Source organism: Canis lupus, chromosome 4 (genome assembly GCF_048164855.1).
Source record: "Canis lupus baileyi chromosome 4, mCanLup2.hap1, whole genome shotgun sequence".
In the NCBI taxonomy this organism is placed as follows: Eukaryota; Metazoa; Chordata; class Mammalia; order Carnivora; family Canidae; genus Canis; species Canis lupus.
Window position 1 is genome coordinate 40,357,041 of NC_132841.1, and position 25,767 is coordinate 40,382,807.

A 25,767-nucleotide genomic window follows, 5' to 3' on the forward strand; every position below is an offset into this window, starting at 1 on the left:
TTATATTTTTATATCTTTTATATCTTATATCTTTTATATCTTTATCTTTTATATCTTGATTTTTCCCACCATGTTTTGACATAAACATATTCCCGTGTTACAAACTCTTTGCTGAGTGCCAGATGCGGTGCCTAGCACGTCACCGGCATGATCTCAAGAATGTTCACAACCATCCTAAAATCAGGAGTCCTTACTATTCTTGCTTTGAAGATGAGCAAACCAAGGCACAAAGAGATTAAGTGTCTCCCCCGATGTCATGGTGAGGATCAGGCTGTCTGGCTTCATGGGCCATACTATTACCTAGGTATATCTGTATCATGGTTCGCTCAACCTTCTTTAGAGAGATAGATGCCTGCTGTTCTTCCCTGCCTGGTACTAGGTCTTCACCGTGCCCGTTTGCCCTGGAGACTGCGAGCCCCTACTCTCAGTTCTAGGAGAGCAGCTACAGCGCAGAGTTGGGTGCAAATGCGGGGTCTGGCCAATCAGAGCCCCGTATCTCCCTGGCCTCTGTGATTGGCTCAGGGAGGGGCCGTGGGCCAGGTGTGCCCACACAGGGAGGCTGTAGGCTGCATCTGCGCTGTGCTGTGGCCAGCTGTCGAGAACCTGCCTGGGAACGGGCCGGAGCAAAGGAGGTCAGAGCAACAAGCAGGAGAGACCAAGTCCTATTGGAGCATTTCAGATTCTGGATCCAACTGCACCTGAAGTGAGGGCTCTTGGGTTCACGATACAGGACTTTTTCAGTTAGCTGAGCTTTTTAATCCCCTTAAACCAATTTGAGTTCAGTTTCTGTCGCTTGCAACTGAGAGTTCTGCAAGTCCACCCTCATTGTTGGACGTTAGTGTGGCTTATACAATTTTTTACCATCATAAATAATGCTGTAATGAACATCTTTACATACAGAGCTTATCCTTGATAAGAATTATTTCCTTGTGATATTTTCACCAAAATTGCTTGGCCAAAGGTTCAAACATTATTAGGACTTCATGGACATTTTGCTAATTGTTTCCTCAAGGTTGGCAATGCTTTGTATCCCTCACCTTCACTCCCCAACAGTATGTGCAACTGTGAGTCTTAAAATTGAGTTCTGAAGAAGGTTTCTTTTTTAACAAGCCAAAGTTGTATTTTTGTTTTAAACAGCAAAATCATGTTAATATAAAACAGATAAAAATAGACATAACCAAAAACACACAACACACAAAAGCACAACACACAGGACGGGTGCAAACCCTTCCCAACCCACCACTCCCCCCAAGTTTTAAAACCTGTATTACATATCCCCAAAGATTAGATTGTATTGGAGAAGTCACAGTATTGAATCAGAAAAATAAGAATAAGAGACATTTTTAAAAAGGTCTGTACACAGGTTGTGGGGGGATGGGATGAGAGACATACACTTCATCACTCCTACATCAAAAACATAATGCAGAAGGGTTTCAGTGATTAGCACATATTTCTAGAATACTACTATGTATGCTAGTCCCCTGCCCACTTTTTAAAGTTGCATTTAAAAAGGATAAAAAGTGCACAGACACTTTCATAAGGCACAGACAGATTGTTGTACAAGTCATTTCATTAGGGGCTTGGGAAAAACAACTAAATACCAAGAAATGCCAGGAGGCCATGTGTTCCTGAGCAGGCGTCCCTCTGCCAGAACTAGGGCAGAGATGGGATTGAGCAGGGGAGGTTACTGCCTCTCATTCACCAAGACTTTGCACAAGCCCATTCTTCTCACCTGGATGTGATGGGGTTCTCTGGGAACTTAGGGATTGATTCTAGTAACTAGTCAGAAGCCTGAAAGTAGCAGGTAGCCACCTCCCTACATGTCTCCCTGGCGGGACTTGAGGGTGATCATCAAGTGGTGGAGCCTTTGAGGGTTCTGCCCAAGGCTATTTTGGCAGCAGCCCACTAACTGCAAGGTGCCTGGCATTTCTAATGCAAAGGAGGCTTCTCGAGAATGCAGGAGGCTCTGGATCAGGAAAGTGGTCATGGGCACTCACCAGGATAGATCCTCAAAGGCAACAAATGGCCAAGAAAGCCCCAGGGTCTCATTATCCTCTTAATGTGTCTCCTTCTGAAGGTAGAGCTAGCACTGTCCCCTAGCTCCTCATTTCCAGCACCCCACTCCTAGTTGGCATGCAGCAGATGTTTGTTGAATGATTTTGTATGCATATGTACGTGGTGTTTTACCAAGCCCCTGAGTACTCATAACTTGATTTCTGATTTCTTCCATAAACTTTGAATGAGTACCTACTATGTGCTGGCACAGGGACCCAATGCCAAGACAGCAAATACAAGTTTACAAATCTGCCCATCTCTGGACTGTCCACTCCCTGTGGACTTTGTCTTTAGTCCCGATTCCTAACACTGTGTCCAGAACACAGGCCACACTGATGAGTGGGTGTTGAGCAAAGCGTGCCTGCAGTTAGGGGAGCAGCTGCCCTGGGTAGCTAAATCCCAGACGACTCCTAGTTCTGGGAATGGACTAGGAAAAGGAGCTTGTTTTGACTTGCAAACAGCCCAATTTTTCTGGTGGTTCGAAAGAAGCAGGCACAGGACCACACACAGCAAGGGAGTATCTTGTGATCTCCTGCTTCTTAGCCCTGGAGTCTCTGCCTGCGGGGGTGGGAGGAGGGTTGGTGCTGAGGCTCAGGAAGGCAATGGGACAAGGCCTTCAGCCCCTCCACTATGTTGCCCCATATTTGCACCCCTGTGCAATGGGAGGAAGTCTCCAGGCTGGGCTCAGGATCTCACATGGCTCAGCTCTGCCAGGAGAAGGGAGACAGTGGGAAGATGAGACTGAAGAAAGGACACTTGTCCTTCTAGGGTATGGGTGGCAGAGAGACCACAGCCTGGGGCTGGAACCCTCTATGCAGGTGCAGGTGCCCAGGCTCTCTCCAGGGGCAGCCCATAGAAGTTTCAAGAAAGAAAACTCAAGGCAGCCTCAAGCTGCCTGGGGCTTGGGGCCAAGCAGTGAAGAGAGTGGGATTCAGTGCCAGACGTGCCTGGGTTTGGATCCCAGGCCTGCCACCTACTGCGTGTGATCCTGTCACTTTACTCACAGGATCTTAGCTCTCTTACCCGTCAAATGGGAATAATACCGTGTTTTACCAATTCTAAGTAGCAGAGTTTGTTTTCACATTTCAAGTCTCTGATTAGAATGAATTGTATAACTGTGGCATCTTACAGTTAAAATTCATGTTTTTTTTTTTTCCCTTGGCAGTACATAAAATGGTGCATTTTATTATCAGTAGCATTTTAGATATGACTCAGTGGGGGTAATAAGACCTGCCTCACAGGATTAATGTGTGAAGATGCCTCTCTAGCCCAGTGCCGAGGCACATAATGATGTGAAATGAAAAAGAGGGGTTCCCTTCCCTCTTTCTCCCGCCATGTGAGGGCATGTGAGCAGCTCCTCTATAGCACTGAATAAATCAGAGCATCAGGAAATTTCTGGTTTTTAGAAGATAAACACCCCCTTAATTTCTCTTAGAAACAGGGAGGCTATTTATAGCAGCTGCGGAGCAAGTTAGACAGGCCACCAGCTCCTTTTGTTGCAGGTAACAGGTCACCAGGGGCATGGCCTGGTCCACCACAGGTCCAGGCCCTGTCACTGGTTTCCTGGTGGTGGCTGGAACCCAGGTGGGGACCATTAGGAAGGGCAAAGGGCAGGAGAGACAAGCTGCCTCCTGCTGGCATCTGAGACCACCATGTGACCGGCTCAATCCAGCCAGGGCTACTGCTGGAGAACCAGTCCTGGTGGGTGGGGAAGGTCATGAGTCCTCTCCCACACGGTCTGTGTGCCCCACCCCACATAGGGGAAATGGCTCCTGCTGGCCAAATTCAGCTGAGCACTGAGTGCCACCTAGCTTCTCCAGGTCCTAACCTGGGGTTCCAGATGCTCCCCTAAAACTTCCATCACAAAATTTAAATGGAGGCATGTTTCCCAGATTCACTAGGGAAAATAACCAGTTAGGGGTTCTTGTAGGGGCAAGAGTAGAGTTTCTGAAGTTGAGATCAGGTCAGAACACTATGACCACTTCCAGACAGAGAAGCAATAGGTGGCCCAAGACCTAGAGCATCACAAAGACCAATTGGTCTTAAAGAATTTGATTTGATGAGGGCCCAACTGGGCTGGGCTCTGGGCCTCCAGGAACCCAGCAAACATTTGTTATATGAATGCATAAACTCTCTGAATGTTCTTTCCCTGTCATCATCTGTGCGGCAGAGGAAGAGATTAGGAATTGTAATAAAAATGTTATCTGCTCTTTGCAGGGTGTCTCAGGCTTTTTCAATGTTATGCTGGTCCTATCGTGGGTTCTGGAGTGGGCAGATACTGGGCCTCATCTTGGACAGATTGGGAACTGAGAATCAGAGAGGCCCAAGGGCTTCCTTAAAGGGACAGCACAAGCTAGGGCAGAGGTTAGGCCCAGAACTGGGGGCAGGAGCTGGCCTGGGCCAGCCTATCAGCCCAAGGGCGGTCTGGGAGTCTGCAGAGATGGGCTTCGGCAGGGGTGAGGAAGTGGGGGACAGGGCCAGGTCCCAGGAAGTGCCTGCAAATGGCTCTGGGAAGGGGGGGGGTTCCCATGTCAGCATTTTAATGTCTCAGCTATTAGTTAACATCTTAATGATCATTTAACATCTTAGTAATCAGCAGTGAAAGAGAAGCTGAGTGTCAGAACCAGTTGCAAAGTCTTTTCCTCCTACTTCACCAGTAGGCTGCCCTGGTGATGCCCACAGCTGCTGGTGAATGCCAGGCCCCAGGGTTACAACAGGAAATGTGGAGAGTTGTCAGCCTGATGGAGTGGCCCTTCCAACTCCAGGTGAGTCACCTGCCTCCAGGATTTTCCCTCCCCCAGGAAAAGAGAACCTGCTGCTTGTCTTCTCTTTGGGGACAACAAGGGATGGTACAGACAAAAAGCATCTAGTGGGACGGAGTCAAGGTGCACTATGCTTATTATTAGGCTGTCTGGGGTGAAGGGGTGAAGAGGCTTCTGGGGATGACACCACCCAGAGCTCTCAGTGGGCCGCAGCACCCATCAAAACTCCTCTCCAGGACCGGGGAAGAAACTAAAAAAGCAAATTGTTCTTTTCTGTTCTCCACCCACCTTCCCCCCAAGGCATTGCTGCTTTGGAGCTGTAAACAATGAGCTATTTTTTTCCTTCCCTTAGAAAATCTGAGTGTCCCTGTTCTATACCATCCAAGGGAGTTCTGTTTAGGTGCAGGCTTCATACATTCAAAACCATCTGACGTTACAGCCCCAGAAAGTGAACGGTTTCTAGTCACGCTACCGTCTGGGCTCGGGATTGCACATTCGTTAGTGTTAAATAACCTCCTAGGGCCAGGATCCCTGGATAAATACCTATGTGTTCTCTCTCACTCATTCTCTCACACACATTCCCTCTCTCTTCTCTGGCCACTCCCTCCCCTCACCCTCTCTCACACACACTTGACCCAACTCCAGAGAAAAGCATTGCACAGAGAATGCTGTTTCCCAGCTGAGAGGTCACCGAGGGACAGGGTGGTCTGCTAGGCAGTTCCTGAGCTTGCTGTCCGGATGGCCTCTGGGGGGCAAAGCGCTTTTGAGCCAGAAGCAGCCCGTGCCTGGGCTCAGACCTCCCAGGGCCTCATCTCCATGACTGTGACGCCTTGCCCACTGTTGAAGAGTGGCAGATGGGATGGCTGCTGCCCTTGGACTCCCTGCTGGCCATAGTGGTTGCCTGGCCCAGGGGGCCTTCAGAAAGGTGACCTGGCTCTGGCCCAGGCCCATTGGTGGGCCAGGCTATGGCCTGTAGATCTTAATGACATCCTTGATGGGCCGCCGGCAGATGGGACAGCAGGCCCGGGCTTGCCTCTTGAGCCGCAGGCCGCAGCTGTGGCACAGGCACATATGTCCACACGTGTAGATGACTGTGTCCACTTCACCGTCAAAGCACACCGTGCATTCACCATTCTTGCTGCCTGCCGGCTCCGGTGGGGAGAACGCGGGGGACACCGGGGGGCTCAGCGGGGAGCTGGGTGCCGTCACTGCAGAAAGGGAAAACAAGCCAGACCTTAATAATGTGGTTTTCAGATGCGTTCTGCTGGGGCAACCCCAAGAAGGCAGAGCTTCCATGGCCGAACTTGTGGGAAACAATTTCAATAGATACCAGTTTGATGTTTTTCTACTGGGCTTTGCCCCCTGCCCTACCCTGCTTCCCCCAAGCATCAAGTACCATTACCACCCTTGAGGATACCATATGTAGACTTCTCCTACCTCCAGATGATTGTATAGCCGAGGAAGGAGAAGATGCAGCAGAGAAAGGTGGCCACCCTTGCTTAGCCTCAGGAAGGCTCTGGCAAAGCTGAAGGAGCCAGGCCAGCCACCAGCTCCTACCCCCTCAAGGGTTTATACCTCCTTACCCAGGGATGACTCAGATGCTGAGGACGACTGGTTGACACTGAAGGCCATATCAGAATCGCTATCATCCTGTGAGCCGCTGAGGGACCCTGATGGGGACGCGGTTGCAGGGCTGGACTGCAGGGTGCCTGAGACCAAAGAGACTCCATCAGGGGTGATGGGAAGTGGGCCCTGTTCTGCTAGTCCCTGGCTCTTCACACTTTTGCACCTTAGCTTTCCCATCTGTCTAACGGGACGGGGCGGGGGGGGATAAGAGTTACCTCCTAGGTTTCTGCTAAGGACTGATGGAATCGTACACATGTGGTAGATATCTATTCTCTGCCATTCTTGTCTTTTTTTCAGAAACAGTAAAAGATCTTGTTTTGGGGCACTTACTTCACTGTCACTCACATGATCCAGGCCAGGCCAAGAACTTCCACCCCTTGGTCTCAATGAAGGTTCAGGTAAGGCTACAAACCCAACGCAGGTCAAAGAGGCCTTCATGAGAACACTACAACTGTTGGGAAAGAAGGGGCCCATCCACTGGGAGGTTAAGTCTGGCCCTGTAGAGCCCGCCTGAGAGTGAAGCCAACATAGGGGAAAGTGAGCTTTGGGATTGGATCCTGATGACATGCTTTCAAAACCTGGATCCATCCAATATACTCTCACACTTTTGAGGTATGTGTATCCATACATTTCCCTTTTAGTTTAGGTAACTTCGAGTGGGGTTTTATCACTTGCAACTACAAGATTCCTGACTAGTAGTATTCAATACGAATGAGTTTTCTTCTTGTGTTCACTGCTGGTATAGATAATAATGGGTTATTTCTTAGGTGAGAGAGACATTCCTTCCCTCACTCTATTTGAGGAGGTTGGACAGATAATGCAGTGCTGGGGTTGCTGTCAAGTAGAAATCAAGAGGGCAAGCTACTGGTCTCCAAAAATAATCACCTCCATTCTACCTTCTTTTCCTGACCACTCAAGGACTCATCCTGGTCCCTCTGGAGGTGCCAAGGAGGGGGGCAGGAAGGAGGAGGGTAAGGAAGACTGATTCTAGGCTTAGTTCTTGTCAAAGCCCCAGTGGGAACTTAGGCAACTCATCTCAGGGTAAATGATGATTATGTCTGGTCATCCTTTAAAAAAAAAAAACAACCAACCAACAATGACCACCACTCCCTTGTTCTTCCTCTGCCTGAAAACAGCAGTCACTGCTGTTACTACTATTTAAACTTGCTTTGTTGTGTGTGGCAGGCGCCTGCTGAAAGCATTATATGCACCTGGTCATTTCATCCTCCTGACAATGCCAGGATACAGGTAGTTACTCCCTCCCTACACAGAAGGAATCTGAGCTCAGAGAGGGTCTGTGATCCCCCCAGCATCTTCATGGCTGACCAGTTAGGTGACTGGGATAGGCAGTTAATCTCTCTGTGCTTCAATTTTCGTATCTGTCAATGGGATAATGATATTGGTTTCATAGAGGCATCCGGAGTATAAAATTGAATGATATAACATGAAACGGTCATTGTTTCTGTTACCATTGGGGCTTACTTCTTGAATCATGAAAATGGGGCTGTGCTGAGAACCTTCCCTGACCACCACCCCCATTCTACCAAGTGGGAGAGAAGCCTCTCTGCAGTGGCACACATCACAGGGCGCAGCTCTCCATTCAGGCGTGTCTATGAGCTCCTCCTGTGCATGGCCTGTGTCCTGTCCTCTGCTGTGCCCCATCCTGGAGCCCAGGGCCTGGCCCACAGCTGGCGGGTGCTCCGTGTCTATTGGTGGCACGAAAGAAGGCAAAATCATGTCCAAATAAGATGGTTCAGGCCTCCGTTCCATTTTCTGTGGACATTGTTATTCTCGTGTCCTCTTTTAAGTGTAGTTGTATTTACTTTTTCTCCTACACTTAAGATTCATCACGTATTTAAAAATTAATAGGGATATAATAAATCATAACAACAGAAACAGGGGGAACTTAGGTCGGTGCGGGCCAAGTGTGGACTTGGGAACAGCAAAACGGACATTCCCTGGGACACTTGTTAGAGCCGCACTTCGGGGCCGCCCCTACTGAATCAGAGACTCTGGGCGGCGGCAGGCGGGTGGGTGCTCAAACCCCTCCAGCCTGGCAGGCGCGGGCAGGCCCTACCCAGCCGCACCCCGCGCCCCCGCGCCCCCGCGCCCCCGCGCCCCGCGCCCCCGGGCGGCCGCGCACGCGCACGCGCACGCGCGCGCGGCCGGGAACTCACCCAGGAGGCGCAGCTGGCCCGCCGCGCCGCCGCGCACGGCGAAGAAGGCCCAGAGCGCCTGCGTGGTGTCGACGCACAGCAGGCGGCCGCGCGGGCGCCCGTTGACGCCCAGGAGCACGTCGCCGCCGGGCCGCAGCGTGAAGCTGAGCGCGTCTCCGCCGCTCGGCACGGGCCCGGCGCGCGCCACCACCCAGTACTCCTTGCGGTCGAGCAGGGCGTCGGGGTCGGCGGGGAGCTCGGCCGGCCGGAGCCCGCCGGGGTCGCACGACGTGATGCCGAAGGCCAGCGCGCCGGGCGCCGCCAGCCCCGGGCGGCCCACCTCCACGAAGAGACTCTCGCCGGGGCGCAGCGGGCGCTCGGAGAAGACGAGCGTGCGGCCGCCGTCGGGCCGCGGCGCGCAGGCCACCTTGCGGTCGGCGGACAGGCTCACGTCGGGTCCGCGCGTCGCGTGGAAGCGCAGGTCCGCCTCGAGCAGCGCCGGCGACGACGCGGGCCGCGGGCGCTCGCGGGGCCCGCACGGGATGGCGGCGGCCGAGGCGTCGGCGGGCGGCGGGCCCGGGGCGCGGCCCAGCGCCAGGTGGCCCAGCTTGGCCACCACCTGGTTGTTCTCCAGCTCGTTGTTGTCGAAGTTGGCGGCGTCGTGGCTGCTGGGCGGCAGGCAGGCGCTGAAGCGGGCCTGGCTGAGGCGCGCGGGTGTCAGCGTGTCGGCGAACGCGCTCTCTGGACGGGGGCAGAAGGGTGGTGGTGAGGGGCGGGCCGCGGGCGGGGAGCCCGGGCACCCGCAGGCCTCGGCGCCCCCACGCACAGCCCCCACGCACAGCCCCTCGCTTCTCTTTCTAGTTGGGGTGTGTACCGCCTCCAGAACCACCGGTGCACCGAATCAGGAAGCACAGTCCTGGCGACCCCTCTTTGGGATGGGCAGATAAGGCTGTTTCTCACCCCCACCCCCACCCCCTTCATCCCTTCCTCCTTCCTTTTTTCCCCCTCCCTTCGTCCCTCTTTTTTTTTTTTTTTTTTGGTTCTCCTTCCTTCTTCCGTCCTTCCCTCACTCCAGAGGTTTTCATGCTATGGAACATTTGAAGACCCTTTATTGTTGGCCTCCCCAACTAGAGGATAAGCTCCAAGAAGTGAGTCCTTTTGCTCTTTATTTGTGGCCTTATGTGACAGGTATTATTTTAAGGTCTCTTCAAGTGTGACGAGTTCTCACTCAGGTGTGTGCTGTTATTGCCAGCCATTTAGCAAAGAAGGGAGGCGTGAGGCACAGAGGAGTTAAGGAATGCGACCAAGGTCACACAGAAACGGGCAAAGCCATGAGAAGAACCCAGGCTCTTCCACACACGCTGACTCTGAAAGAAGGCAGCACAGAGCCCAAACATTGGATAGGTTAGCTTTCTGTAAGAGGTGGCCTCATTTTATAAGACAGAAAACTAAGAGTTTTAAGACACCATCATGAAAATATTTTTGGATAATTTTTAGTGGTTTGGAAAAACGTTCTTGATACTACATATTATAGTTAAATTTTCAAAAAAACCCATTTCATTTAGGTAATACAGATCTTCATACTTTGGTAGATTACTTGCCAATTGTCTCCCCAACTAGAATGTGAGTCCTTGCTTGTCTGTTCACCACCACCTTCTCCCGGCTCAGCAGAGTGCTGGGCAAAGAACCTTCATTCTTTATTGGATGAATAAATGGATGAATGAGGCTTCTAAAAGACACCAATAGAGAACCTTCATTCTTTACCGGATGAATAAATGAATGAATGAGGTTTCTAAAACACTGACTGCCACTCTGGGTAACAAGTCAGGGAAAGGAGTGGAGTTTCTTTTATTGATAAAAAGATTCTCATTAACCATAATAAATAAAGCAAGAAAAAGTGTTTTTCAAACTTCTCTAACTGGACACTTCTGGCTAAGATTTGTCATCCTATAATTTATATCATGGAAAAAAGTATTTCTCCTTTTTTAGTTTTCCAGATATAAAACTAAGTCCTAATAATGAACATGCTTTTTCCAAAAGCATGCCCTAGCTCCTAGTGAGAGTCTGGTATGGTATTCCCTACCCCACCAGTAGCGGTCTACAGGGCAGATTTTGTAAACTGGCCATCCAAGTTTTGACCCTGGCTCACAGACCTGTTTGGCCTACTGGTCTATTATCCATTTCTACAATGATTATATTACAAGTCTTATCAGAAACCTCAATATTTTAAAATGTCTTTTTCAATTACTAGTTAATGTGGGAAAACACTGATGATATAACATTAAGTGGACAAAAGAAGATGCAAAACCAAATATATTATTTGATTCCAACTGTGTGGGAAATGTATGTATAGAATGCATAGGAAAAATACAGGAAGGATATACATAACAATCTGAGGGTGGTTATCACCAGCTGGAAATTTGCTTCATTACAGTTTTTAGATTTTCTCACTTTGCTCTAATGAACATGTATTGGTTTTATAATCAGAAAAAAAAAAAGGCACACATGAAAGATAAAACAAGTGGGGTTTTTTTTGAAAAGGCATTTTAGATAAGTGGATGTTTTTGGTGGAGCCTCCTGGTGTGATGCACTTTCCCATGGCTCTCTGTCCCACCCATCCTGCTAGGCCAAGCCTAAAGGCATTGGCCATGGCTCACCCTGGGCCTCTGCCCTTGCCAGCGTCTGCTTCTGTCCTGCACCCCAGCACTCCTCCTTCTTGCCCCTAACAGATCTACAAAAGAGCCCATCCTTCAGCGCAGCATTCTAATTAAGAGCATGGCCTGTGGAGATGGTTCAGGTCCTGGCTCCAGCCCTTCCTGGCCATGTGGCTTTAGATAAATCACTTAATCTCTCAGAGCCTCAGCTGCCTCAGTTTAAAATGGAATAACCCTGGTCCCCCTTCCTCATGTTATTACAGAGATTAAATTAGGTATTTTTATGAATAGCACAGAACATGGGACAAAGTAAGTGCTCAAAACATGTTAATTATCATTATTCCTTCAACATTTTCTGAACAGAATGTATAGAGCACTTGCCATGTGCCGAATGCTGTGCTGGAACTGAGTGAAGAGAGGTAAACAAGCAGGCACAGCTCCTGTGTCCATGGAGCTCCCATTCCAGTGGGAGAGACAGACTTTAATGAAGCATCTGACATAAAACCATGTAAGTACGAACTGTGATGAGTGCTACTAAGAGCCACTGTCCTGCGTGGTTCTGTAAAATGAGCATGTTTCAGTGGAGGAACTTAGGCTGTGAAAGGCAGGGTGAGTTACTCCATGTCAGGCAACCAAGGAGTGACAGAACTGGAATTCTCTGAGAGTATGTGAAAGGGGGACTTGGCCAGAAGTGAGGCCAGAACAGACCTCTGTGTCAGTGAAGATGGAGTGAAGAACTGAAGGCCAGGGGACTATAGAGTGTGCCTGGGAAGTGGGGTGTAACCATTCCAAGCAGAAGGAATAGATTATGTGAAAGAACAGTGTTTCTGAAGTGAGACTTATCCTGTGAGGCTGGTGTAACAACCTATGTGACAGCATTTAGCCTGGTACCTGGCACATAGCAGCCACTCAGAAAAGGTTGGGTCTCCTCACTTATCTCTATGCAAGGAGCTTTGTCCACATCAGGCATTGTCCTGAATGAGACAGACAGGCCCAAGATAGCAGAGTTCTGGCCTAGGCCTGACACTTCAGAATTCACCCCTCAAAAGATTCTCTGTGAACAGAAATCCCACAATACCAAGAGGCCACCCAGAGAGCTTATCAAGACTTCCTAACTTTTTAAAGATTTATTTATTCATGAGAGACACAGAGAGAGAGAGAGAGAGAGGCAGAGACATAGGCAGAGGGAGAAGCAGAGGGAGAAGCAGGCTCCATGCAGGGAGCCTGACCTGGGACTTGATCCCAGGTTTCCAGGATCAGGCCCCAGGCTGAAGGAGCCACTAAACCGCTGAGCCACCCAGGCTGCCCCAAGACTTCCTAACTTCTAACCGGTGATTTGCCTTCAGACTCTCTAGACCCAAGGAAAGTATATACAGCCATTTTTTTGAGTCCCTACCTCCCAGATGCAACTTCATGCATTATCCCCATTAGTCCGCACCACTATCTCATGTAGCTCTGTAAAGTGGGCACTTTTCACAGTGGGAGAACATCCAGACCCCGAGAGGTAGAGTGAGTTATTTAAGGTCGCACAGCCAGGGATGACAGAAATGGGATTCCATCTCAGGCTGTGACTCTAAAACCAGACCCCTACTAGCAGTATTGCCTGCAAGAGTTCAGCTGTCCTTGTTCCACCCTTAGAGCTGCCAGCGATGTGGACTCAGCCTCAAGCTAAGCGGCTCTTGGAGGTGCAGTCCCCAGAGGTCTGATATGACTCCCAAGAGGAAGAGTCCAACAGTTCTGTCCCCTCCCTAAGCATCTTCTGAATGGCAGTCCCAGGCCAGGCACAGGGAGACTGGGATGGCTAGGATTGGCTCCACAGCCTCCCACTCTCCCTTGGCCATGTCCAGGACCTGGCTCTGGAACTGGGAGAAAGCTGCATTCGTTCCTTTCTTTCCTTTCCCTAGGTCTCTCAGGTCAAATATGTCTGGGCTGGAAGTAGAGCAGAATTTGTGTCTCAATAGAAACCATCTTTGTGTGAAGATGCAGGAAGCTTAGAAGAATTAGAGACAGAAAGGGCCATCTATCACTTCATTGTCTCCAAAGGTGATTCAGGCATGTACTAGTGGCAGAAGGGGCAGGGCATGCTGACAGAATGGATGTAGAGTGAGGACAAGAGGAATTGGGCATGACTCCTGAGGTTTTAGGCCAATCAAGTGGCTGGTGCCTTTCACTGACAGTGGGGATGGCTGCCTACATGTGTTCAGTGTGGAATGCCAGAGGGAAGTCTGGACTTCAGGGGAGGCATCAGGGCTAGGAGTATGGACTTGGGAGCCAACAACCTAAAGATGGGATTCAAAGCCCAGTGACGGGCTCAGATAGTCATCTGGGGAGAGAGTGGATGGGGAAATGGTCTTGCTTTATGATGGTTTGTTAAGCTCCACAGATGTTTTGTATACTTTTCTACATGCCTGTTGTATTACATGATAGAGGAGAAAGCTGACAATAGAACCCTGGGGCTCTCAGCGTATGGAGACAGGCAGGGAACGAGCCAGAAAAGAAGCCAAGGAGGAGCAGGCAGGGAGGCAGGAGGAAAACCAGAACCTTGTGAAGCCAGGAGGCATGAGCAGGGCAAAGAGGCAGGGAGAGGTCACCTGTGTCAAAAGTGAGAGACCAGGTAAGAGGACAAGGCTGAGCTTGATCTGCACGAGGCTGAGCTTGATCTGGCAGCATGGGGCTGAAGGGAGAGCTTGCAGGCTGAAGTCTGGTGAAACAGGACAGCTTGGTAGCAGCCGGGTTTCAGTGCATAAGGCAGGAAAAAATCATTGTGAGGAGGTACATAAGCACTGTACCCCACATGTCACTCTGCTGTAGCTGAGAACAGCTTTCTTCAAAGTAACTGGTGGTGAACTTAACCCAGGAGAAGATGAAATTGTAGGAATAAAATGTTGACCGAGATGCTCGTCATCAAGATCAAGTCCCGCCAGACTGGGTCATTGCTGATTGCATTGGTAACTGGGAGAGGCCAAATTCTGAACCTCAGTATCCATTTTTTTCCTGTACATATTACAAAGTCTAAGGAACATGAGTTGTTTTTGGTTCAACTTCAAGAGAAAGCCTTGTTTATAGTCCCTAAAAATTAACAAGCTGGTAGTTAGTTACACCATTGTTTCATTTCTTGTCTCCAACTTCAGGTTCAATTTTATATACAACTGAATTCTGTGCAATGGAGAAGTGAGCACACAGCCATACACAGTGTAGAATAAACATGGTAGAAAAGTCTTTCTGGGATTTATCTCTTTCCCACTCCCTAAAGTGCTACCCACTTTCTGCTTGAAGAATAGTAGAGTTAACCTGGAGAACCATATTATATATGGTCATATATAAGTATATGGCATAAATACATAATACATAGTTTACTACTGTTCCTACTCATTTTTGTACATTAAAGAAAGTGGACTTCTATTTGTATTTTAAATTTCACGTTAAACTTTTAAAAGTATATATATTACTGGGATGAGCTAAAGAGGATTGGGATGAGCTGAAGAGGGAGGTTGAGAGGGTGGGAAAGAGATTTTTGAGAAAATTTTGCTCTGAAGAAGAGCAGAGAAATGAGAGAGTAGCTGGTGGAGAAGATTGTCAAGGGCATGTTTAAAAGATTTATTTGAGAAAGAGTAAAAGGCAGAGGGATAGAGGGAAAGAGAATCTTAAGCAGACTACACTGAATGCAGAGCCCGGCATGGGGCTCAATTGCATGACCCTGAGATCCTGACATGAGCTGAAATCAAGGGTTGGAAGCTTAACCAACTGAGCCAAGGGCTCAGGTGCCTGAAGGGCAATTTTTTTCTTTAATGGAAACTACCAGACCTCTTTTGTGTGCTCATGGGAATGATTCTGTGAAGGAGAAAGTGAAGCTGGGGAAAGGAACAAATGATTGGAGCAATGTCCCCAAACAGGCAGGAAGGTACAGGAGAGAGCTCCTTCAGCCCTGGCCACAGGAAGGCAAGCAGCAAGGTAGGGGTGTTGGAGTTTAAGAAGGAAAGGTGTGGATGCCAGGTCTGTGGACCACTGAGCCCATGCTTTTCCAACTAAAGAAGCCTGGACCCTGAGAGACAGGCCTCCATTGGACTCTGGCTGGTCCCAGATGTGACCTCAGTTTCCTTCTGCAATGTGAGGTGCTCCTCAGCCCTATCTCATAGGCCAGGGGGAAGGTTATGGCAGATCTGTGGACTAACAATGTACTTGGCACTGTGTTTGACACAGAGTAGACTTTCAGGAGCCTGGAAAAGGACAATCCTTTGGGCCACCCTGCTAGGCACATGTCTTACTACTAGGACAGGGAGTTGGGTGCTGGCCTGTATTGTTTGGAAAGAGTACATTAACTGCAAAAGCCAATTGCCTTGTGCTGCTTCCCACTGAGATTCTAGATAAAGCCACCTGCAGCCATTCCTCCCTGTGTGATGTGGGGTGCGCACAGATCCCATGCTGAGGCACCCCTCAGGGTCCTGGGCCCAACCTCCCCTATCATGACCACTTATCAGCTCAGTGATCTTGGGCAAGTCCCTGTCTCTTTAGGCCTCAATTTCCTCACTTGAAGCGTGGAGTGGTGCAGTTGACCTCCGAGCCCTGCATTTGGACCCATAAGTTCACGTCTTTGTCAAGACGCTATTCATAATGCTAATAAATAACAAACACCAACTCTAGCACCACCAACTGCTAGGTAACCTTGGCCAAATCATTCATCCATGCCCAGTATGCAAGTGGGGATGGTGCTATTTCCTGCCTCATAGTATTCTGGTGAGGACTGGGAAACATCACCCAGGTAAAGCTCCTGGCATTTAGTGCCTGGCACACAGTAGGTAACTAAATTAATCAAGAGGCTCAAGGCTTTCAAGAAGGGTAAATGACTCCCCTACAAGGCCTATACAGAGCTGCTGTTTTGTTGCATGGCATCCCACCCCTCTTCTTGTCCCAGCACCCAGCTTTTCTTCTGAGAGAACTGCTCCACTCCCACCTCCCAATTCCACTGATTACTTGAGGAGGAGGCCTTAACTTGGCCACTCTGTCCCATCCTCCTGGCTACAGAGAGCAATGAGGTTAAACCTTGAACTTTAGCTAGACCTTGTAGGAAAGCAACTGGCCTGCTGGATTTGTTAATCTGGTGGGATGTGGGACTTGGAAATGGAGCTGCTGGTGGCCTCCCCCTGCCCCCAGAAGGGAGTACAGCTGAGGATGGTGCTAATAAAGATGTCAGGGCAAGAAATAAAGGCAGGCTAATATTTTAGGTGCTGTTCAATGAGCCCCTGCATCAAGCCAGGCTTACAGGCAAGTGTTCCCCTGAATTTTCAGTCACATGAGACATTGATTTTTTTTTCCTTGCTTACGATTGAACCGGTTTTTGCCACTTAAACCAAAGATTTCTGACAACATAGCCTGTAACGCCATGGCCTTGGACTGGGTGTTGCTTATTTGGTCTGACCAGCCTTCCACCACTGGGCAGATGAAGGACCAAGGGGCTATGACAGTGACCACTACGGAGTTCTCTATAAGAGGGACAGAACTGCCTGAGGACATGGGGCCTGAACTCCAGAGCTCTAGCAAAGAGCTTAGAGGAGCCAGGGAGAGGAGGGGGAAATCTGGCCAAACCTTCCTTTCCTGGGTCTAGGAACTACTAAATTGAACAGAAAGTCATTTGCCTGGGTTTAGCCCCTTCTCTTTGGCCAAGAGGAGCATCTAGAGAAAAATTATAGGTTCTCAAAATGGACCTCTCCAGGATTCAGCAAGCCCATCCTGGTCTTTGCCCCAAAGAATCAATGGTAAACTTCAGCAGCCACAGTAAAGCCCTGTGGGAGAAGGTACAGTGCAGTGTAGTTTGCTTGGGAAGGATGGGGGGAACTGGTGGTGCCCTAGTCTGTCCATCCAGGAGCTGCTAGGGAACAAGGAACCAGAGAGATACACAACAGCACAGAAAAATCTAAAAGTGGGGCAAGTGAAAAAAAACCCCAAAACAGTGAGTCTTAGCACAGACCCATCTATCTATGCATGTAAAACCTACATATTTTTCAACACCAGAGTGGTGCCTATCTGGGCAGGGGAAGGTGTGATTGGGTAGAGTAGGGGCTGGGGATGAAGTAGAAAAGTCAAAAAAGAGAAGGGGCTTTCATGGTCTAGGGATGACACCATGCTTTGAACTGACATGTCTGAAGAACTCAGCACCAACAGGGAGGAGTCAGGCACCAGTGCAAAGGGGACTATTGTGATCACAACCCTGGCTATACCCCTGGATCACCTAAGGAGCCTTAAGGGATCTAGATTCCTGGGGGCCACTCCCTGAAGCTCTGATTGGATTGGTCTGGGTGCAGCCATAACTGAGATCCACTGAACTAACAATAGACAGATGTACCTGGGTTCAAATCCTGGCTCTGCCACTCATAAGCATAGTGGTTTTAAAATTCTTTATCTAAAAGGGGTTAAATCCCCATCTTGAGAAAATGAGAAGGTCACGAGAGAAGCACACCAGATACCAAGATCTGTAGCTTGACCTCCTTGCAGGAGGAGGCTTGGCTAGGAACATAATTCCATCAAGTGAAAGAAATAGGTGAAGTGTATGAACCTTTTTATTTCTGAGACTTAAATTTAGCTCAAGTTCCAGGGCAAATAGAGGGTCCCCCTGTCCCACAAGACAGGAAGGATGCTTCCCAGATGAGGGGTGCCAGATAAAATCTGGGATGCCCAATGACATTCGAATTTCAGGAAAACAAATGCTTTTATACATCTGTCCCAAATATTGCACGGGACATACTTATACTAAAAAGTTATTTTTCTTAAATTCACATGTAATGAGGTATCCTGTATTTTTATTTGCTCAATTTGACCACCTTAGATGACACTTGAGCTTGTTGGGTTTCAGTCTTTATTTAGTAGGGTCTGAGAGAGGTGAGGGAGGGGTGAAGGAAGTTTTCTATTCTGGAGCTTCACAGCTGACAATCTAAAGGAACTACATCACCTCCTTGTTCCTTGGAGGAAAAGGAGATCAGAGGGCTCTGGATTACACAAACACTGGTTGCCTTGTATTTATCCACTTGGCACCTTAGACACCACCATTGGAAAGCCCAATTCTAAGAATTGGAAGAGGGAGATCCATTTATGGTGGGGTTTCTGTGGTTCTCATGTTGCCTCACTTCATGCTAGCAACTAGGGTACCTGTTGCCTGAACTCAAGCCATAAAAAATCATGGAAGCTTATTTTCATTATAACTTTTTTTTTTCTGATCATGAGTTGTTGGCAACTTTGGTGGTGGTGGTGGTGGTAGGAATTACCCATAATCCCTTTACCCAGATGTCACCAATGGCAATTTATTCTTCCCCTGGGAAGGAAACATTATGCTTTGATCACATGCCAGAAACTTCCTCCATTATCTCCGAGAACCTTCAGAAAGAAAAATAACTTTATTGCCCTTTCTGAATATAAGAGCACTATAAGCTCTTCAGACAGATTTTCTTAAAAGTAACTCCTAGAGGTATGAAATGAAATTCACCTAGAATCCTATCACTCAAATGGAATTCTTTGAATCTCACTTATAAACTTGGTTCTGTAGCAGAGGTGCTTTCTGTCAACCAGCACATCTCAGGCACTACCTAAAGATGAGGAAACTGAGGATCACATCTACCACATTACACCAGTGTTCCAGGGGGGCTCAGTAAAAGTTTGCTAAGTGAACAAATGAATGAGGGAAGAATCCACGACTCCTCACAGGCTTATTCAGATTCATTAAGTCATCAAAGGCTGCTTCCACTTTGTATTTTCAAAAAACCCTAACCCACTTGTGCAGATTATGGGATGGATATGATTTCTTGGACATGAGGGAGCAGGTGAAAGAGTAGTGATTGTTTCCCTGCTCTGTAGGAATAAAGAACTCCAAAGAAGAGTGACAGGAGATCTAGGAGGCTTTGGAAACCTGCATGCAAAACCTATGGAAAAGAGTGTGGGGGAACATGGTTAAAATGGCCAAGTAAGGCCCACCATGCAAGGTGGGTAGCTATTCACAGTCTAGTCTGCCTAAGCCTGGAATTCAGACATGTGCTTCCCCCACATGCAAATATGCATGAGATTTCTGACTTCTAAGCTTTTACTTCTTGAGTACCTTTTATGTGTGAGGCACTGTGCTGTGTCCCTTTCATATACCCCCTCAGTCACCCTGCAAACAATGCCATGTAGGGGGGCGGGGTGCTACCATGGACCCATTTTACAGTTGAAGGAACTGAAGCACATAGAGCTTTTAGTCACCTGGCCAACACCACATAGCTGGCAAGTCGGGAGTCAGGTATAGAACAGAGGTCTGTGTGACTCCCAACCCTCTACTCTTAACCACTCAGAAGTTCTGCCTGCCTTCTGGGAAAGGAGGGCACAGCTGGGATGTATGCATTTTCCCTCCTTGCCCAATGGTGGTGTGGATGGTAGTGGTGGGTAAGGAGCCGGGGCCAGAGTTTCCCTTCAAGGTGCAAGACAGAAAAACCAGGAACAGCCCAGACATTCAGATACACCAACTATGGTACATCTATATCACAGAGTACTACTTGGTGATTACAAAGGAACAACTACTGATTCACAGGGCAGCAACATGGATGAGTCTCAAAAATACCGTGCTGGGATAAAGCAGTCAGGCAGAAATGCCTTTATACTGTATGATTCCATTTACATGAAGTTCAAGAATAGGTGCAACTAATCGATGGTAAAAAATCAGAACACAGGCTGCCTCCAAGAAGGGGGGGAAACTCTCTTGGGTTATGTATGGCAGGTATAGAAATCAGTCAAAACAAAAAACAACCCAAACTTCAGATCTGTGTATTTACTGCAGGTAAATGACACGTAGGGCTGGGTTCAGATCCTCTGAGAAACCTTATCTACCTTTACTTCCCCCTGCCCCAGAAATCGAGGCTGGGCTGGCTCACATGTAACCTGTGAGTTCAAGAGCTAAGGTCACAAATACAAAGCAGGTCAGTGGTTGCCAGGGGCTGGTGGTAGGGGAGAATGAGGACTGACAGCTTAATGGGTATGGGTTTCCCTTGGGAGTGATGAAAATATTTTGGAACTAGAGGTAATTGTTGCCAACTGAATGCCACTGAATTGTACACTTTAAAATGGTGATGATGTTATGTGAATTTTAAATCATTTTAAAAAGTAATAAAAAGGGTCTCAAGATAAGGGCTTCTGCCCCTGTGGATTCTCACTACCAGGATTTCAGCATTAGTGGCTGCCTCCTCCGTTAGAACCAGAGCTAGCCAGGCTTGTTGCCTGCCTGGGCAATGGACCTTGAGACCCTTAACGGGTGGCCACTGGGGCATAAATTTCATCTTGAGTAAGTGGATGTGTGATTGAATGAATGAGCTGATGAATAAGCACGTGTGTGAATGACTGAATACACGACTGTGTGAGCAAAAACATGCATAAATGAGTGCATGTGTGAGCAAATGAACAAGAGAGTGAAGGACTTAGCAAAGGCATGGACAGGAGAATGAGTGAGTTGCATGAGCAAGTACGTGCTGTATGAATGAACCTGGGCCAGGGCATGGACTCTGAACCCACCCCTTGTGGGTTCCAGTCCAGGCTTTGCAACACCATGTTATTTAACCTCTCCGTGCCTCAGTTTTCCCATTTGTAAAACGAGGATGGTGGATTGTGGTAAAAAAAAAATAAAAATGCGTTAAAATGTGTAAACTGCTTAGAGCAAGGCTTGGCAAAGTAAGCCCTTCGTGCTGGCGACATTCAAAGAAATAACACATCCATGCGCACAGAGAACCACGGCCTGGCCCGGACCGCGACCTACCGAGGAGCTGCACTTCATCCGTGATGCCGTAGACGTCGATGAGCGCCCACAGCGGGCCGCCCACGGCCACGCCGCAGTGGAAGAGCACGGGCTCGCCGTCGTTGACGCTGTAGAACACGCGGCCGTGGCGGTCCGCCCAGTAGGCCAGCACAGTGTCGCGCAGCGCCAGGTTCTCGGGCAGCGCCTTGGCCCAGTAGCCAGGCCGCGTGACCAGGTCGGGGCAGGCGTACTTGGGGATGTCCTGGGCGCTCATGAGGGACGGGTCGTGTGCCGTGAAGCCGAAGCGCAGTGCGCCGCTCCAGCCCGGGCGCACCGCCACCAGCCGCAGCCGCACCTGCTCGTACAGCCGGATGGGCCGCTGCGTGAAGGTGACGCCATTGCAGAAGCTGTTGCGTCGAGTGGCCCGGCGCGAGTGGCCATCCAGCCGCACGTTCTTGCCTTTGGCCTGTGCGTGGAAGCGCGGTGCTTCGCCCAGGACTGGGCGCCGCTCGGGGCCGGGGCCGCAGCACGGCCGGGTGGCCAGGAGGCGAGCTGGTGGGCTCGGGTCTGCAGGAAGACACAGGCAGGAAGGTTAGGGCCTCTCAGAACAACACGAACAGATTCGTTTTTTAATAGTCATTTCTATTTCAGATTCCATCTTAATTAGACCCGTCATTGATAAACTTTGAGAAGGTTCCAGCTACCGCCAGTGCCCAAGACTATCACAACACAGTCACCATATTGTGATTTTCCCTCCCATTTACCCATAGAAAATGAAGGCATTTTTTATAAGCAAGGTTGGCTTTTCTAGAACATGCACCTTTCAGGATTCACTTCTAAGGGAATTTTGTCCCAAAGGACCTGGAGAATCTTGGGATGGTCTCAAAGTTGCTGGCTGCTGGCCTCAAACCCAGGGGGCTTAGTATTGAGGTGGGGGCTTCATCATTCCCACTTGTCCTCCTCCATTCCAAGGGCAGTTCCTGGGAGGCTCTGGCAGCCTGGGAGATGGCAGGGTGGATAATTACTGTACGAGTCTCTGCCGCTCATTCACAACAGCAGCTGAGTACAATTTTCATGGCAAGTGCTTATAAATCGCAGGCAACCTCTGGCACACAATGGTCTGTGGTCGTGGCAGGAGAATAGCCACCCAGGGAAGGAGAGGCCGCTGCAGGGACCACTCCTCCCACACTAGCCGTGGGGTTCATTGTGCCATGGGCACACATTGCTGGGCTTCCATGAATACTGAGACTAATGGGAGTGAGGACAGAAAAAGGAAGAGATCTTCAATAAATGGTGCTGGGAAAATTGGACATCCACATGCAGAAGAATGAAACTAGACCACTCTCTTTCACCATACACAAAGATAAACTCAAAATGGATGAAAGATCTAAATGTGAGACAAGATTCCATCAAAATCCTAGAGGAGAACACAGGCAACACCCTTTTTGAACTCGGCCACAGTAACTTCTTGCAAGATACATCCACGAAGGCAAAAGAAACAAAAGCAAAAATGAACTATTGGGACTTCATCAAGATAAGAAGCTTTTGCACAGCAAAGGATACAGTCAACAAAACTAAAAGACAAGCTACAGAATGGGAGAAGATATTTGCAAATGACGTATCAGATAAAGGGCTAGTTTCCAAGATCTATAAAGAACTTATTAAACTCAACACCAAAGAAACAAACAATCCAATCATGAAATGGGCAAAAGACATGAACAGAAATCTCACAGAGGAAGACATAGACATGGCCAACATGCATATGAGAAAATGCTCTGCATCACTTGCCATCAGGGAAATACAAATCAAAACCACAATGAGATACCACCTCACACCAGTGAGAATGGGGAAAATTAACAAGGCAGGAAACAACAAATGTTGGAGAGGATGCGGAGAAAAGGGAACCCTCATACACTGTTGGTGGGAATGTGAACTGGTGCAGCCACTCTGGAAAACTGTGGAGGTTCCTCAAACAGTTAAAAATATACCTGCCCTACGACCCAGCAATTGCACTGTTGGGGATTTACCCCAAAGATACAAATGCAATGAAACGCCGGGACACCTGCACCCCGATGTTTCTAGCAGCAATGGCCACGATAGCCAAACTGTGGAAGGAGCCTCGGTGTCCAACGAAAGATGAATGGATAAAGAAGATGTGGTTTATGTATACAATGGAATATTCCTCAGCCATTAGAAATGACAAATACCCACCATTTGCTTCAACGTGGATGGAACTGGAGGGTATTATGCTGAGTGAAGTAAGTCAGTCGGAGAAGGACAAACATTATATGTTCTCATTCATTTGGGGAATATAAATACTAGTGAAAGGGAATATAAGGGAAGGGAGAAGAAATGTGTGGGAAATATCAGAAAGGGAGACAGAACGTAAAGACTGCTAACTCTGGGAAACGAACTAGGGGTGGTAGAAGGGGAGGAGGGCGGGGGGTGGGAGTGAATGGGTGACGGGCACTGGGGGTTATTCTGTATGTTAGTAAATTGAACACCAATAAAAAATAAATTAAAAAAAAAAAGAAAAAGGAAGAGAGAAGTGTGATGATGAGGCAGGCAAGCCATGGCTCCCCTCCCCAGCCTGTGGGGAAGGATGCCCCAGTGAGAAGGCAGAAAGCCATGCTGGGAACCTGGAGGCCCCTCTCCAAGCAGAAGCCACTGATCCACAGAAGACTGAATACAAGGACTGAAGTCCAAGGAAATACAAGGACTTAAGCCAAAGTCCTGTATAAGAAAAAAAAACAAAAAACAAAAAAACAAAACTTGAGGGACTTGAATCATTCATCTATTCAACAAATGTTTAGTAAACACCTAGTATGTGCCAGGCACCACGCTAGGCACCAGAAATCCAGTAATCACCAAGAAGGATAAGGTTCCCACTCTGATGGAGTGGACGGACATTTGTGGGGGAGGGGCAAAGTCAGACAATAAGTAAAACGTACTCTACCTGGTGGGATGCAATCCAAAGAAAAAAAACCGCAGTCAGGAAGTAGGGAAGAGAAGTGTTAGGATTCTCAAGGCAGCCTCTTTAAGCAGTGCCTTCTGAGCAGAGGTGAAGGGAGTGACCCACGAGGGTATCTGGGGGAGGAACGTTCCCAGCAGGGGTAACAAGCGCAAAGACCCTGAGGTGGGAATAAGCCAGTGTGGCTGAGAAACAGCAAGGAAGCCAGCTGGGATGGTGTGAGCGAGTGGGGGAGGTGGAAGCGAATGAGAGCAGAGCTGGAGCAGTGAGGGGCGGTGGGTGGGGAGGAGATGGCATGGTTGCTGCTTGTTTTTTCTTGAACCAATTTACCCTGAGCTGGAGGGACATTATTGGAGGTTTAGAGCAGAGACGTGGCAGGACTGCTCAGGCTTTTGTGTGAAGGTGGGGGTACTGCTGGCTGGGGCCAGGGGGTGGGGGGGCAAGGAAGCTGAGAGCTAGGACAAGGCTACTGGATTATTCCAGTCAGAGATGGTGATGGCTGAGATTGGGAGCTGGGGAGCTACCTGTAAAGGTGGTGAGAAGGGGTCAAATGCTGGGTGTGTTTTGAAGGTAGTAGAGATTTGGGGTTTTGAGGTTTTTTTCCCCCCACAGATTTTATTTACTTATTCATGAGAGACACACAGAGAGAGGCAGAGACATAGGCAGAGGGATCCTGGGATCGTGACCTGAGAAGGGCAGACGCTCAACCACTAAGCCACCCAGCTGCCCTAGGGCTTTGAGATTTTAATAAGAAACATTCAGTATACTTGTTTTGGATGTTTAAAATATAGTCACTAAATATGACAAAATAATGATGGGGAAGCAGAGAGGTGGTAAGGAGGGGTAGAGAGGTATGAGGGTCCGATCCTGGAAGGCAGGGGCTTTTCCATTTCATCTTTGTTTATTCCTGAGAGAGAGAGAGAGAGAGAGGCAGAGACACAGGCAGAGGAGAAGAAGCAGGCTCCATGCAGGAAGCCTGATGTGGGACTTGATCCCCAGACCTGGGACCACACCCTGAGCCAAAGGCAGGTTCTCAACCGGTAAGCCGCTGAGCCACTCAGGCATCCCTCCATTTCATCTTTGATTCCCACATGCTGAGCAAAGCCCAGGCACACACTGGGTACTTGATAAACGCCAGCTGCTGCCGCCTCTATTATGTTAGAGCTAGAGCAGACCTCAGAAATCCTTTCCCCTGATGAGCCCATTTTATAGGTGGGTAAATGGGCCCAAAGAGGGAGGGGGGCCTGCCAAGCTCAAGGTCTGTAGGGGTCTGGGCAGGCCACCCTAAGGCAGGAGGCAGGATGGCAGAGGTTATTTCCACCCAAGGAGGATAAGTACACTCTTCTGCTTCCAAGCCGGTTGAGCTAGGTTTCTGATATTTGCAACCCAAACTTCCTTGATTGATAGGAGTCACTCAGTAACCCTGCACAGGACACGAGGGAGACGGGGGCCCCAAAGGGCTTTCAGCAGAGCAGGCCAGCAGCACCTGCTAGGGAGGGGGACCCCAAGGCGGTGAGGAGGGTGGACCCAGAGCCAGACTGCAGGCCACATCCAGAACCACAAGGATAAGAGTCAAGGCTCACCAGAGAGAGCGATTTCAGAAGACAAAAACAGGTAGGAGGCCTATGACCCGAATATAAACCATCAGGAGAGGTGGCCCAGGGAGCACAGAGCCTGCGTTCTGCGTGCGCACAGGCTTCTCTGGTGTCAACAGGCCGAATTCTCCCCAAGGTGCCCACAGCTGGCAAACTCTCCAGGAAACATTCACTATGACCACAGATGAAAAGCCCACAATAATCAC

General features: G+C 49.0%; 1 protein-coding gene and 1 long non-coding RNA gene across 7 annotated transcripts in view; one reads left to right on the forward strand and one right to left on the reverse strand.

Annotated features, from left to right (window-relative positions):
• Positions 1-23,801, forward strand: part of LOC140632273 (uncharacterized) — a 47,613-nt gene extending 23,812 nt beyond the window's left edge. The window contains exons 4-8 of one of the 6 annotated variants that reach the window (XR_012029782.1): positions 4,713-4,820; positions 6,741-6,841; positions 9,461-9,747; positions 11,617-11,761; positions 13,158-23,801. This is a non-coding gene — a long non-coding RNA (uncharacterized lncRNA). The remainder of the gene's footprint in view (positions 1-4,712; positions 4,821-6,740; positions 6,842-9,460; positions 9,748-11,616; positions 11,762-13,157) is intronic. The other 5 variants (XR_012029787.1, XR_012029784.1, XR_012029783.1 and 2 more) reach the window with 5 other exon arrangements.
• The window catches only part of NEURL1B (neuralized E3 ubiquitin protein ligase 1B), a 39,603-nt gene continuing 14,930 nt past the window's right edge, over positions 1,095-25,767 (reverse strand). Inside the window, exons 2-5 of the mRNA XM_072824137.1 lie at positions 21,017-21,562; positions 8,621-9,340; positions 6,401-6,526; positions 1,095-6,025 (exon numbers count right to left, since the gene is read on the reverse strand). Of these exons, the coding sequence (XP_072680238.1) occupies positions 5,781-6,025; positions 6,401-6,526; positions 8,621-9,340; positions 21,017-21,562 (1,637 nt within the window). The 3' untranslated portion in view covers positions 1,095-5,780. The remainder of the gene's footprint in view (positions 6,026-6,400; positions 6,527-8,620; positions 9,341-21,016; positions 21,563-25,767) is intronic.